Source organism: Hemiscyllium ocellatum, chromosome 22 (assembly GCF_020745735.1).
Source record: "Hemiscyllium ocellatum isolate sHemOce1 chromosome 22, sHemOce1.pat.X.cur, whole genome shotgun sequence".
In the NCBI taxonomy this organism is placed as follows: Eukaryota; Metazoa; Chordata; class Chondrichthyes; order Orectolobiformes; family Hemiscylliidae; genus Hemiscyllium; species Hemiscyllium ocellatum.
In genome coordinates this window covers 15,550,511-15,563,814 of record NC_083422.1, presented here as the reverse complement: position 1 = coordinate 15,563,814, position 13,304 = coordinate 15,550,511, and the positions used below count along the sequence as shown (strand labels likewise).

General features: G+C 42.5%; 1 protein-coding gene across 3 annotated transcripts in view; it reads right to left on the bottom strand.

The window, feature by feature from the left end:
* The window catches only part of stambpl1 (STAM binding protein-like 1), a 66,309-nt gene that overhangs the window by 28,182 nt on the left and 24,823 nt on the right, over positions 1-13,304 (bottom strand). For all 3 annotated transcript variants that reach the window (XM_060842353.1, XM_060842354.1, XM_060842355.1), the window contains exons 3-6: positions 11,254-11,468; positions 10,588-10,663; positions 6,516-6,611; positions 1,382-1,739 (exon numbers count right to left, since the gene is read on the bottom strand). In XM_060842353.1, the coding sequence (XP_060698336.1) occupies positions 1,382-1,739; positions 6,516-6,611; positions 10,588-10,663; positions 11,254-11,468 (745 nt within the window). The remainder of the gene's footprint in view (positions 1-1,381; positions 1,740-6,515; positions 6,612-10,587; positions 10,664-11,253; positions 11,469-13,304) is intronic.

Sequence of the window (13,304 nt, the reverse complement as noted above, 5' to 3'; positions counted from 1 at the left end):
CCTCTTGGCACTTTACCCACTGCATCCTGTGCACCGTATCCCCTACTAACTTGGGATTTTAGCCTCTGGCATGTTACTCTCTACACACAGCATCCTACGCACTTGGCACCTTACTTAGTAGGCAACCTATCCCTGTACCCATCCGACATGCTACACATTTGTCACCCTATGTCAGCAGCTGTCAAAATGGCTGTCTGTCATGGAGGACTGGTCATGTTCTGAAACTAGCAGCACATTACTGTGTAAACGGGAGGGGGGGGGGGGGTTAGTTTGTCCATTCTCCACCAGCCTCCACGATAGGAGAATCATCAAATGAAAGCACACAGTCTGCATCGAGATTGCAACTGTGCGAAATATCCAATTAGTCAAAGTCCCTTTCCCTTGAACAAATCAATGCTGGCTCTCATTCATTAACCCACGCCCTTCCAAATCAAAATTTATTTTCTGACTGACAATGGTTTCCAAAATCTTCTGTGATACTAAGTCTTACACTGATTGTTCTGCAGGGTTGTGGTGCATTTTTCTTCCATTTCTTGAAGAATACATTAGCAATCCTCCAGTCCTGTGATAGTACTCCTGTACTACGCACAGATAGTACCCACAGAGAACTGAATAATATAACTTTTTGCTCTGCTTTTTCTATCCTCGCTTCTTTTGGAAATCTAGGATGCAGATCATCTGGACCAAATAACTTGCAGATTTCAGCTTAGTAAAGTTTCATTATCTATTAGCTTCCTGACCATTTCTTCTCTCTCCACTTTTACTGTAAGCTTTAAATTATCTGCCACTTGGATGGTCTCTGTTAGCCATGTTGATTGAGGGATAAATGTCACATGAGGGAGAGGTTTCCTGCTTTCCTTTGAAACAATAATATGGGGTCTACAATGTCTAATTAATGGGGCATTTGGGACCCTTAGTTTTTAATCGCATGTAATAATATTGACTGAAGCGTCAATCTAGTTTATGTACTTAAACATTTGGAGAGAGACTTGAATCTATAAATATTTGACTCAGAGTGACAGAGCTACCAAAATAGCCAAGCCGGTGAAAATTAATTAGAATTAAACAAAAGAGTACAATTCCTGAGGTCATACTCCAATCATAGTTAACGATCTGACATTTAACAATTAGATTTTACACTTAGGTCGCAAATTTAAAGAGACCCATAACTAACTGTGTCATCTTAAATAGCTTACATTCATCCTGACATTACAACGAGATGACCTGGTCTGATAGATTATTGTTAAGCAGGGGTACAGAAGCAAGGCAGGTAATAGAGTTCACATAAAGATCGACCATGATCATTGAACATCAGGACAGATTCAAGGAGATTAATAACTTCATAGCGGTCCTATCATCTTCTTATCTGCTAAATACTTACTTGCAGCTGAGCTCTGTGGTTTCAGGGACCTGTCCACTGGAGGGCACCAACCTGGTTGGGCATCGCTTGGCACTTGGCTGGCAGCGTTTACTGTGCGCCACGCAGACATGGTAGGCTCAGTCTGTTCACGTGCTGCTGCAGTGCAGGTTAACATCCCCCCATCACTCTGTTCTGACATTCTCAGCTTCAGCTCTTTCTGTCTCTCCTTCTGAAAATCCTGTCTCTTCAGCTGCTCTTCGAAGAAATGAAACTGTTGCACTTCCAACTGCTGTTGCCGAATCCTGGCCACACGTAATTTTTCTTCCTCAATCAACTTATTATGTAGCTGCTTTTCAGAATCACCATCTTTGGCTTTGCTCTGAGAAAACCAAACAAACATTTGTCCCTTGAAGGTAAAACAATCCGTCACAATGAAGACTAAATTTACAATTAATTCCTTACCATTGTCTATTAAACAATTGTAAATATAAGATTCTTCTGATCATTTCATCTTCAAACAGGAGGTTTTTAACCTAACATAGCTTACCATCTGCACAGATTGTATGTAGTCAATGATGCTTTAAGAAATATGTGCTTTAAATTCCATTGTCATGACAATAGTAGAGTGAACAGTGGACTTTCACAGAACACATCTCAAAACGGAACAGATTTGAAAATCTGAATACCACACTGTGTTGGGCCCCTTTAAACGTGTGTTTGGAAAACAGCCAGAAATGCAGGTCAATATTTTGCTTATTAGCCTCACATAGGTAATTCAGTGCCAAGATTAATGTGCATGCTCTTCCAATGACTATTTTTAGAAAGATTAGAGGAAATAGTTCAGTGTAGAGTTTCACCTTTCAAGTGATATTGGGGCTAGAATACAAGGTGGTACTGAATTGTACTTGACCCCGGACACAAAGATGAATTAAGTCATCATCTAGCATTAGATTGGAAAAGCCTCTTTCATCTGGGCTGTTGACAGGCACTTAAACACTTGAGCCATGATAGTCTACTGGATTAAGGCACAATCTGATGATTTATTAAGACACAGCCACACAATTTCTTGTCAGAGTTTGCTAAGGTCAGTTATTCAGGTCACAAATTGAAACTCTGGCTTCATTACAATTCAAGAGAGCTCAGTGCCTTGAGCTAATGCAGGGGAGAAATAATCGAGGAATCTTGTTGCTGATCAGTACGCTGGCTAGACATTGTGGATGTACAGATATGGGGCAAGGTTAGATGGTTAGGCTCTGGTATTGTCTGTCACAGGGAGATGAGTGAGTTAGAAAATGGTCCACATCAATTCCAGCTCAGACTGGTGAAGTGACAGGCTGCTGCCTGTAGGCATTGCACATGAAATAAGTTTAGGATATCTTTACCCAGTTTCTGATCATTGTTAGTAGCTCCAAATTCAAGCTAATTGGCACTGTCACTCAGGGAGCTATGCTCTGTGCCTGCCTGCACTAGAATTGGAGCTTGTTTGATGTTCTTACTGACTATTGGAACACTCAGCAAAAAGAAAATGAAAGTAGTTTCAAATTTGGCTAGTCCATGACAGTGAATACCCTCCGCACAAAATACCCAAATGGTTTCTGGGGTTTAGGGACCCATATATACAGATAAGTACATTCAGCGGGAGAAAGTGATGAATCAACCAATTGTTTTAATTTGGACAATAAAGCATATAATTCTGTTCAGTGTCCTAGTATGAATCTAAACGTAAGTGCATTTGTTACAGTTTTGAGAGACAATTTTGCTTGGAAATATGTGGATATTTTGACCTTTTGACCATATATGTTAATGCCTAAACATTAATTAATTGAAGAGCAAATTGAACCAAGCTGTGCCTGCAGCAGGGAGCATTGGTCAAATATCACTTGGAGAATAAATCAGTGGCAAAGAATTATAGGCCTAGCTGTCTGCTGTTTTTGATCACAGCGCCCTAAAAGGCATACAGAGAACTTGTTTTTATGCAAAGCCAGTCCCCGGGGCGTGAATGAGTTGCATCCCACAGTCCATTCACAAGTCGAGTTGTACACAAGTGCGAACACAATGTACAACAACATAATGTAGCCGTTCAAAAGTACAGAAAATGTCTGAATGTCGGATCTTTAAAACTGCACCCCATCATAAGGACAAGTGTTCACAAGTCAGACCATCGTAACCCCTTATAGTACCTTTCACAGTTTCAGAACCATGCACCTTACAGACAATTTCTGCCGAGAAAGGATTCGAGAACAGCGATAAAATAAATGGCCAGACAATTTGTTTTACGGGTTGGTAGTTGGTTAATTATTGATTAGGACAGTAAGAGAAATTCTCCCTAATAGCCAGCAGCAGAAAGCCTCGGCTAGGGACGATGCTGGGGAACTAACACGTGGGCACACAGTATCAGATTCTCATCCACCCCCTTTCGGAAGGCCTACAGATTCAGCCCACGGTGTAATCTGAACAGTATCTGGTGGATTTTATGAGATAGGCTTCCCATTGTGGGTCTCCCCTCCAAAAAGGGGGCCAGCAACCATGGCCATTTTTCATTTCAGATTTTGTTTAGAGTTGCTGAATGCTGGAGCAGGCTCATTGGGCTCAATGGCCTGCTCCACGTCCTTTTCTCCATGTTTACATCTTTTTCAAGAGGCTGCCTTGAAATGGAAGGCCTTGTATTGGCTGTCAGCTTCAAGAGCCTGCCCATCATTTCTCATTGGATTGGAGCGTGTGTTTTGTGTCTGCCAATTGACCAATCCAGCAAAAACACGTCACATGACAGCTCTCATCAACCCATAGGGTTTCATCAACGTCAGGGCACAAAATGCGAAATGATAAAAACAGAGAAAACAGGACCTGAAGTAGACCATTCAGCCCATTGAGTTTGCTTTACCATTCAATATGATCCTAGGTAATCCTCTTTCTAAACGTTACACTACCACTCTCTTCCCATACTCCTTGACAGCTTTAGTGTATAGAAAACTATTGTATTTCTTTAAAATATTCAGTGATTTAGCATTCATAAAATTATTGTGTTAGAGAATTCCACAGGTTCATCCTCTCGGTGAAGAAATTTCTCCACATCTTAGTCCTAAATGGCCTACTCTGCTTTCTTAGACTTTGAACCACATTCTGGATTGCTCACAGCCAAGAGAAACATCAAACCTGTATCCAAACTGTCAGAATATTATACATTTCAGTGAGACCCCCACCCTCCGCCAACCTCAGTCTCACATGGAAATGAACCAACATATTTATTTGTAGGGAATACATTTTCATTCTGACGGAGGATCACTCAACCCAAAATGTTAACTTCTGATTTCTCTCCACAGGTGCTGCCAACTCAACCTCTCTTCATATGACAATCTGCCATTCCAGGAATCGGTCAAGTGGATCTTAGCTGCACTCCCTCCATGACCAGTACATCCTTTCTTAGGTAAGGAAACCAAAACTGCACATAATACTCCAGGTGTGTGGTTTCATCAGGACCCAATGCAGCTGTTGGAACTCTTCCTTGTTCCTGGACTGAACATGACTATTTACCCTTCTAACTTGTATTACCTGCATGCTTACTTTCCGTGACTGGTGTACAATGACACCCAGATCTCTTTTAAGTATCAACATCCCTGAAGCTATGACCATTTAGTTAATAAAGTCCCACTTTCTTTTCCCTGCTGAAGTGGATAGTATCACACGTATCCACATTATACTGAATCTACCATCCATTTGCCCACTCATTCAACTTTGGGCGGCACGGTGGCACAGTGGTTAGCACTGCTGCCTCACAGCGCCTGTAGACCCGGGTTCAATTCCCGACTCAGGCGACTGACTGTGTGGAGTTTGCACGTTCTCCCCGTGTCTGCGTGGGTTTCCTCCGGGTGCTCCGGTTTCCTCCCACAGTCACAAAGATGTGCGGGTCAGGTGAATTGACCGTGCTAAATTGCCCGTAGTGTTAGGTAAGGGGTAAATGTAGGGGTATGGGTGGGTTGCGCTTCGGCGGGTCGGTGTGGACTTGTTGGGCCGAAGGGCCTGTTTCCACACTGTAAGTCTAATCTAATAAAAAAAAATAAAAAATTATCTCAACTGCCTCAAATCCTCTTTATATCCTCCTCAGCACTCACAACCCCATTAGTTTTGTGTCATCAGCAAAGTTGGAAATATTCTGAGGGAAGGTCACTGGACCCAAAACATTAACTCTAATTTCACTTCACAGATGCTGCCAGACCTGCTGAACTTTTTTGTATCTGATTTACAGCATCCGCAGTTGTTTCAGTTTTTATTTGGAAATATTACGCGTGAGTCCCTCATCCAAACTGAGGACATATGCATTTTGAAAAGCTAGGCTCAAGCAATGATCCCTGCAGTACCCTACTAGTCACTGCCTTCCACTACAAGAAAGACCAATTTAAACATGCTCTCTACTTCATGTCTGCTAATCAATTCTCCATCCCCAATCCCTATGCCCACGGGCTGGAGCAGTATGTGGAGAAATAATCCAAAATCCAACTATTCTGCTAATAAATTAGAATTTATGCAGGCAAAAATCAAAATCAAAATCAATCAATTAAGATGCTCTCTATAAATAGTGACAGAGTAATGTGAGGTCAAAGGTTGGTACGTGGAGGACAGGGGTTGGCACTTGGTTGCTACAGGAGCTACAAAGGGCTGGGGTGGATACCCAATGAAGGGTGTGGGATGGACATGGGGTTACAGGGGTAGAGGTTGGCATGGAGAGTGCAGGGGGACTTGAGGGTGGGTAGAAAGCATTAGGAGGCAGGAGTAGCATGAGGAATGAGTGTGATGGTGAGACGGTCAGTAGGATTAACCTCTATAAATGTTGAGCACAGCATCACAGCCACTAGCCTGGCTTTTTCCTCGACCCACATCCGCAATGAGCATCCTCTTCAGGATTTTCTAGGTCACTCACCCTGACTTCCTGCCCAGGCCAAACCCATAGCACCAAAGTTCAGGCGGCTAACTTGAATGGGCAGGCTCATGCTGCCAGGAAGTTTCCTGTCACTGCACACCGACCCAGAAACAAAAACTGGGGCCGCAGTTACTTTAAGAGATGGTAGTTAATTTTAGTCGAGGTAATAGAATTGGGAAGACTGCTAATGAGTAAACAAACTACAGGGTAGCACAAAGAAAATCAAGTCATTAACTTTACCTGGGCAGATAGATATTCTTGGTATTCAGCACTATATTTGGCAATCAGCTGTGTCTTCAAATCATCTGCTCTTGGAAATGCAACTTCTTTCAATTTCTTGAATTAAAACAGAAATGAATTGGTAATACAGTAAAAAAACAATATAATCCCTCACTACAGAGAGCGCCCCAGACTTTACCAGGGTCAGCTTGACTGGTCAATGATGTTGCTTATCCAGCAAGGACAAGATCCATTAGTTAACAATCATGGCTCATTCTATAGAAGGCCAATCAGCATGGGCCTACACTGCCAATACATGCAGAGTTTATGTTGATTTGATTGATAGATTAGGTGAATGGGCAGAGTTATGGTAGATGGATTTTACTATAAGCAAGTATGAGGTTATTTATTTTAGGAAAGATCGCGATAACATTTTAGAAGGTACAATATATAAACACAATGAATGCTCAATTAGATTTGCAGGTTCAGATACATAGGTCTTCAAGATACCACAAACAGATGCAGAAAATAGTCAAGATGGCGAGGGGAATGCTAGCATTCATGTCGAAAGGGGTGATGTACAAGGATGCAGCTGTTACACTGCAATTATACAAAACCCTAGTTTGACCGCACTTAGAGTGCTGTGAGCAGATCTGGGCACCACACCTTAGGAAGAACGTATTGGCCCTGGAGAGAGTTCAAAATAGGTTTACAAGGATGATAGCTGAACTTCAGAGATTAAATTGTATGTGGAGATTAGACAATTTAAGCCTTCTAAATTCTAGAGAAAAAAATGCCAAGAGGTGATCTAATTGAGGTTTTAAGGATATAAAGACAGAATACATAGAGATTATCAACTTCCAGTGGTTGAAGATTCCAGAACTGGGGGTATCATCTAGGAATTAAGACCAGGCTATTCAGGAGAGATGCTAGAAAGCAATTCAATGCAAAGAGCAGTGGAGATTTGGAACTTTCTTCCACCGTTAGCAGTCGACGATAAGTCAATTGTTAAATTTAAATCTGATACAGATGGTTTTCATTAAACAAGGGTATCAAGGCATACGAGACCAAGGCAGGTCACAGATCAGCCAAGATCTCATTGAAAGGCAGAGCAGGCTGGAGGGGCTGAATAGCCTACTCCTATTCCTGGAACGATCGAGGAGGGGGTAACCGATTGGGGGGAGGGGGTGTGAGCAATCGGAGGGGTGTGGCTGACTGGGAGAGAGGGAGGTGGGGGAGACTGACTGGGGGAGTGGGGGGTGACTGACCAAGGGGAAAAGGATATGGACTGACTGGGGAAAGGATGCAAGAGCCTGAATACTTAGCTGCGGGTATCCACTCCAAAAGCTGAAATGATGCTCTAGGCTTATAATCTGTTTGGTGTCCATTAAAGATGATGCCAGGAACTTTGAGACCCCCATCTCCCACCTAAAGGTAATGGTGGGGAAAGCAGGGGAAGGCCCAGCCCTACCACAATCTTCACTCTGCCTCTTAGGCATCGAAATGTAAGGAACTGAGAATGGGGTGATCATGAAAACAAAGATGGGCCTCCTCAGAGACAAAGTGACACTCACTTCCACACCCTCCAGAGAAATAATTAAACTGTGTGACAGAGGATTCTGCCCTGAATGTTTAACAGTAAGAAGGATTGTGAAGCAGTGTTGGTGGTTTGACCTTTTCTTTTAATGTAAGGAGACAACCACAGATAGAGATACATATTTTACAATCACAATTTCACAGCTACATAATAGAGTAAGACTGAAAATCGTACTTATGAGCTGCTTGAGGCTATGATACACAAATAAAGCATTCCCACTGGCTCCAACACATAGAATTGATTCACTTAATTAAGGGAAAAGGAGTAATATGCAAATTTTCCATCACAAGTGACTCCCTAATAAAGGAAGAATTACATTTCTTTAGTCAAAAAAAGTGTGGTGCTGGAAAAGTGTAGCCAGTCAGGCAGCATCTGAGAAGCAGGTAAGTTGACATTTCAAGCATAACCTCTTCATGAAGAGCTTTATATCCAATGAATTGTTTTTCAATTGTAGTCACTGTTGCAAAGTCAGAAGCGTAGTTATTGTTCCATGCACCACAAGGTCCCACAAATGATAATGCAATTATGACCAAATAACCTGTTATGGGTGGGAGCTGAAAGACAAATATTGGGCTGGACACCAGAGGTAACTTGCTAGCTATTTTTTAAAACAGGCCCAAGGGATCTTCTACATTGGGCAGGTGAGGCCTTGTTTTAACGTTATTTCTGAAAGAAGGCATTTTCAACAATACAGCACTTTCTCAGTAACACACTGGCATCTCAGAATAGACTGTGTTCAAATTTGAAATCCATATGTTCAAAGCCGGTGAAAGCGCAGTACTATAGTGATCTTATAATTTCAGTTTTACAGCACTAAATTGCTCCCAATCATAATGTCAAGGTTTGTTTCCTGACTTTAGCTCTGACATTCTGAAGGGTCACCTCAATGGCATTTATAGTGCACCTGCTGTGCCTTGATCAGTAGGTTCTCTGAGTTGGAAAGGGACTGATGGTGATGGGAAATCAATGGACTAGCATAAAATGAAAGTAACAAGGAAAATTTGGAAGATATATGAATTCTACCACAACACTTCTTTTGAAGGAGATATGTTAATAAAAGATTAATAACCATATGCAATTATCATTAAATTGATCATCTTTCTACAACAATTAGATCCGATTAGATTCTCTATAGTGTGGAAACACGCCCTTCGGCCCAACAAGTCCACACTGCCCCTCCAAAGAGAAACCCAACCCAGACCCATTCCCCTAACTAATGCACCTAACGCTGTGGGCAATTTAGCATGGCCGACTCACCATGTAATTCACCTCCCACACCTCTGAATCATGGGAGGAAACCAGAACACCCGGAGGAAACCCACGCAGACACGGGGAGAATGTACAAATTCCACACAGACAGGCGGGAATTGAACCCAGAACCCTGGTGCTGTGAGGCAGCAGTGCTAACCACTGAGGCACTGTGCCAATAAATTGCTGCAGATAAAAGTGATGCAATTTATAAATGATTAACATTATTGTAAACACGTTGGGTTATCCTCACCTCCATCCACCTATTGCACTCTTAGCTACCTTCTCCCCAACCCCATCCCCTCCCCATTATCTCTTTCCACCCTGAAGGCTCCCAGCCTCATTCCTGATGAAGGGCTCCTACCCAAAACGTTGATTTTCCTGCTCCTCAGATGCTGCCTGACCTTCTGTGCTTTTCTAGCACCTCCCTAATCTTGAATTTTCATCAAGACAGGTAGCAGGAATCGGGAATTTTCCTGACACAACTCTGCAAAAAGCCCCCACAGCGCTTGAAGCATTCATCATTCCTAGGGCTCAGCTAAACATTCATAATGAAATAACTTGGCAAAACAAATGTATGACCATCGGCCTGCCTCTGTCGATGGGGCTGCTAGATGGTCTCGTTCTGAATGCTGAATCAAACTTCAAGAATGACCAATGCATTAAGACCCATAAGGGGCTGTATACATTGTTGCAAAGAGTACTGCTAGCTTGTTTGATTTACAGTTTCATGACCTATTAATAACTTGACCAATATTTAAAGAGCTTTCTAATGCCTGTATGTTTACTTATGTTGAACTGAAGGGTTCTTCAATGAGACGCTCACTGGCTGTGTTTAATTGACAGTTTTATGAGTAGGTGAAAAGAGCAATGTTTTGAAAATAAATGTTGAATGTATGCCTTTGCTTCAAGCTCCTGTTTCCAGATTCGAGTTCACCAAGCACCAAGCACCAAGCACCAAGCACCAAGCACCAAGACTCTTCTGGTGAGCCACCTCTCCTGGAAAACCATCCCAACTCCATCAAAGTTCTGGGGATCGGAAATGCCTAGTCCAAAATGGAGCTGGAAAGGTTGTGAATGCTTCATCGTGATTCGTGCCCTTATCTCACAGTGGCATAACTTGCCAGGAACAGGAATGGGAGTGGGAATTCGGGACTCAGGCCTCATTCACCATTTTCAGAGCTCTTCCAACCCCAATGGAAATTTTGGTTCCTGAACAATATTATGAATAAAAAAAGTTGCACTTACTTTCAGAATATCCTGTTTTTCTGGTATTGCACATGTTTGGTAATCACGATGTTTCGGTAATTTCTCTACAAACAAACTGCAAAAATATGTTTGTACAGCATTAATGACCATCAGTTTAAAGTAGGTTTTTTGATTTGCATGTGCATTAAAGTCATAAATAAACTTACTGTCTTCCTTTTAGTTATTTCTTCTCTACTCTTGTACAATCATAGAATCCCTACAGGGGATAAAGGCCATTTAGCCCAGCAAGTCACACTGACTCCCCAACCCAGACCCTGAAAGCCTGTTTTGCCACCATAACCCCACATGTATACCATGGCTAATCCACCTAGCCTGCACCTCCCTGGACACTATGGGCAATTTAGCATGGCCAATCCGCCTAACCTGCAGGAGAAAACTGGAGCGCCTGGAGGAAGCACACACAGACACTGGGGAGAATGTGCAAACTCCACACAGACACTGGGGAGAATGTGCAAACTCCACACAGACACAGGGAGAATGTGCAAACTCCACACAGACAGTCGCCCAAGGGTGGAGTCAGACCTGGCTCCTTGGCATTGTGAGGCAACAGTGCTAACCACTGAGCTACCATGCTGCTGTACAATCAGAAAGACCACAAGCTCTCTTGAAAATTAACACGAAATTCATTAGCGAAATGTTCCTTACGTTATAAACTTGTTGTAAAGGACAAAAGCATTTTCAAGATTTCCTTCTTCCAGGTAAACAGCTGCCATTTGGACCATCTCGACTCCAGACCGGAAATAGCGGCGAGGTGTAATGCACTCACTGATTTCAATGTTGCAACCCATTTTGGTGAGAACCCTCACTCGCTCTTGTGGTGACAAGGTGACATCCGTGTGACTGGGAGTAGCCAGTTTTTTCTGTGGAATCACAAGTTCACTTTGTTAAAAAATGGAGCTAGAAACCGCCTCAGCGGATCACATTTCATAAATGACCCAGAAAACCCCTCTCAAATTCCCTTTGAAATCCATAGAAACAAAATAAAAGCTATTGTCTTTCCTGTCACTTTAGTACGTCAATGATGGAATTATGAAAGAAACAGATCGCTTTAGAAGTTCTAGGCTCAAAATATTTTTTATATATCTCATTGTCATGGAGATGTATAGCATAGAAACAGACCTTCAGTCCAACCAGTCCATGCCAACCAGATATCCTAACCCAATCTAGTCCTGCCTGCCAGCACCGGCCCATATCCCTCCAAACCCTTCCTATTCATATACCCATGCCAATGTCTTTTAAATATTGCAATTGCACCAGCCTCCACCACTTCCTCTGGCAACTCATTCCATACACGCACCACCCTCTGCGTGAAAAAGATCCCTTAGGTCTCTTTTATATCTTTCCCCTCTCACCCTAAACCTATGCCCTCTAGTTCTGGACTCCCCCACCCCAGGGAAAAGACTTTGTCTATGTATCCTATCCATGCCCCTCATGATTTTATAAACCTCTATAAGGTCAACCCTCATATGTGTAGATATCTGAATCAAAAATGAATTTTCATTTATTTCATTTAACTATTGATGGGGGTATTTTACATTAATTATGCACACCCATTTTTCTCTTTCCTCCACTAACTTCTTGCTGGGATCAGTCCAAACAATTGTTGCCCTTTTGTAGTTTTAGACCATTTTTCTGGGCTTCGACTGACTATTATCTAACAAATCGACACTTTCTACAATTACAGCACCGTCAATTCCATCCTCACCTACTGTCCTGCCACTCAGAACCAATGAATCACAGAAATGTTACAATGTACGAGGCCATTCAGCCCACAGTGCCTACTCGATTACCTAGAGCCAATCGTATGCCTTTTCCCCATATAACTACACGTATTTCTGCTCAGATAGTCTGCCAATGCTCTCTTGAATGCTCCAATCAAACCTGCCTCCTCCACATTTCCAACATTGCAACCTTAACTCCGAACTAATTGCTGTGTGAAAAAGGTCTTTAATACCACTGTTACCTCATTTGCACATCAAACGGGACCTGTGCTCTCGTTCTTTTTTCTCTTGCAAGTCGACACAGCTTCTCCCTATTTATTCTGTCAAGCCCACTCATGATTTTGAAAACCCCTAATAAATCTCGTCTTAGCCATCTTCTCTCAAGGAGAGCAGTCCCAACATCTTCAATCTAACTTCAATAGCCACTTGGTTTGAAAAATGCACCTGTGGCTGGTGTTTGGAGGGTCATTGCGGGGAACAACTTTAGCTAGAATCTGCACCTTGCCCATTTGGTCGCGATGCTGTTAATTCTATTTACCTATCAGAAATGAAAAGTCTAGCTTTGACCTGGTTAGCCTGTGGCCAAATAAATATCTGATCAAGAGAAGATGGACATCAGTAGGCATTGGGCCCAATTTCAATTATAATGGGAAGTAGGATAAGGGTGATTGAGTCACCAATTCACCCATAAAAAGTAGATTGGTATAAAATAAATTTAAAGATAATATTGAGGCCTTCATTGTAACTGTCAATCTTGGTGAACATGATTTCAACAATTCAGGAAACTCAGCAACGGAAAGAATCATAACATCCCTACAATGTGAAACAGGCCATTCGGCCTATCGGGTCCGCAGCAACTGTCCAAAGAGCAGCCCACCGAGCCTCACCCCCTCACCCTATCCCTGCAACCCTCATTCCCCAAGGCTAACCCACCCAGCCCCACCTCCTCACCCTATCCATGTAACCCTGCATTCC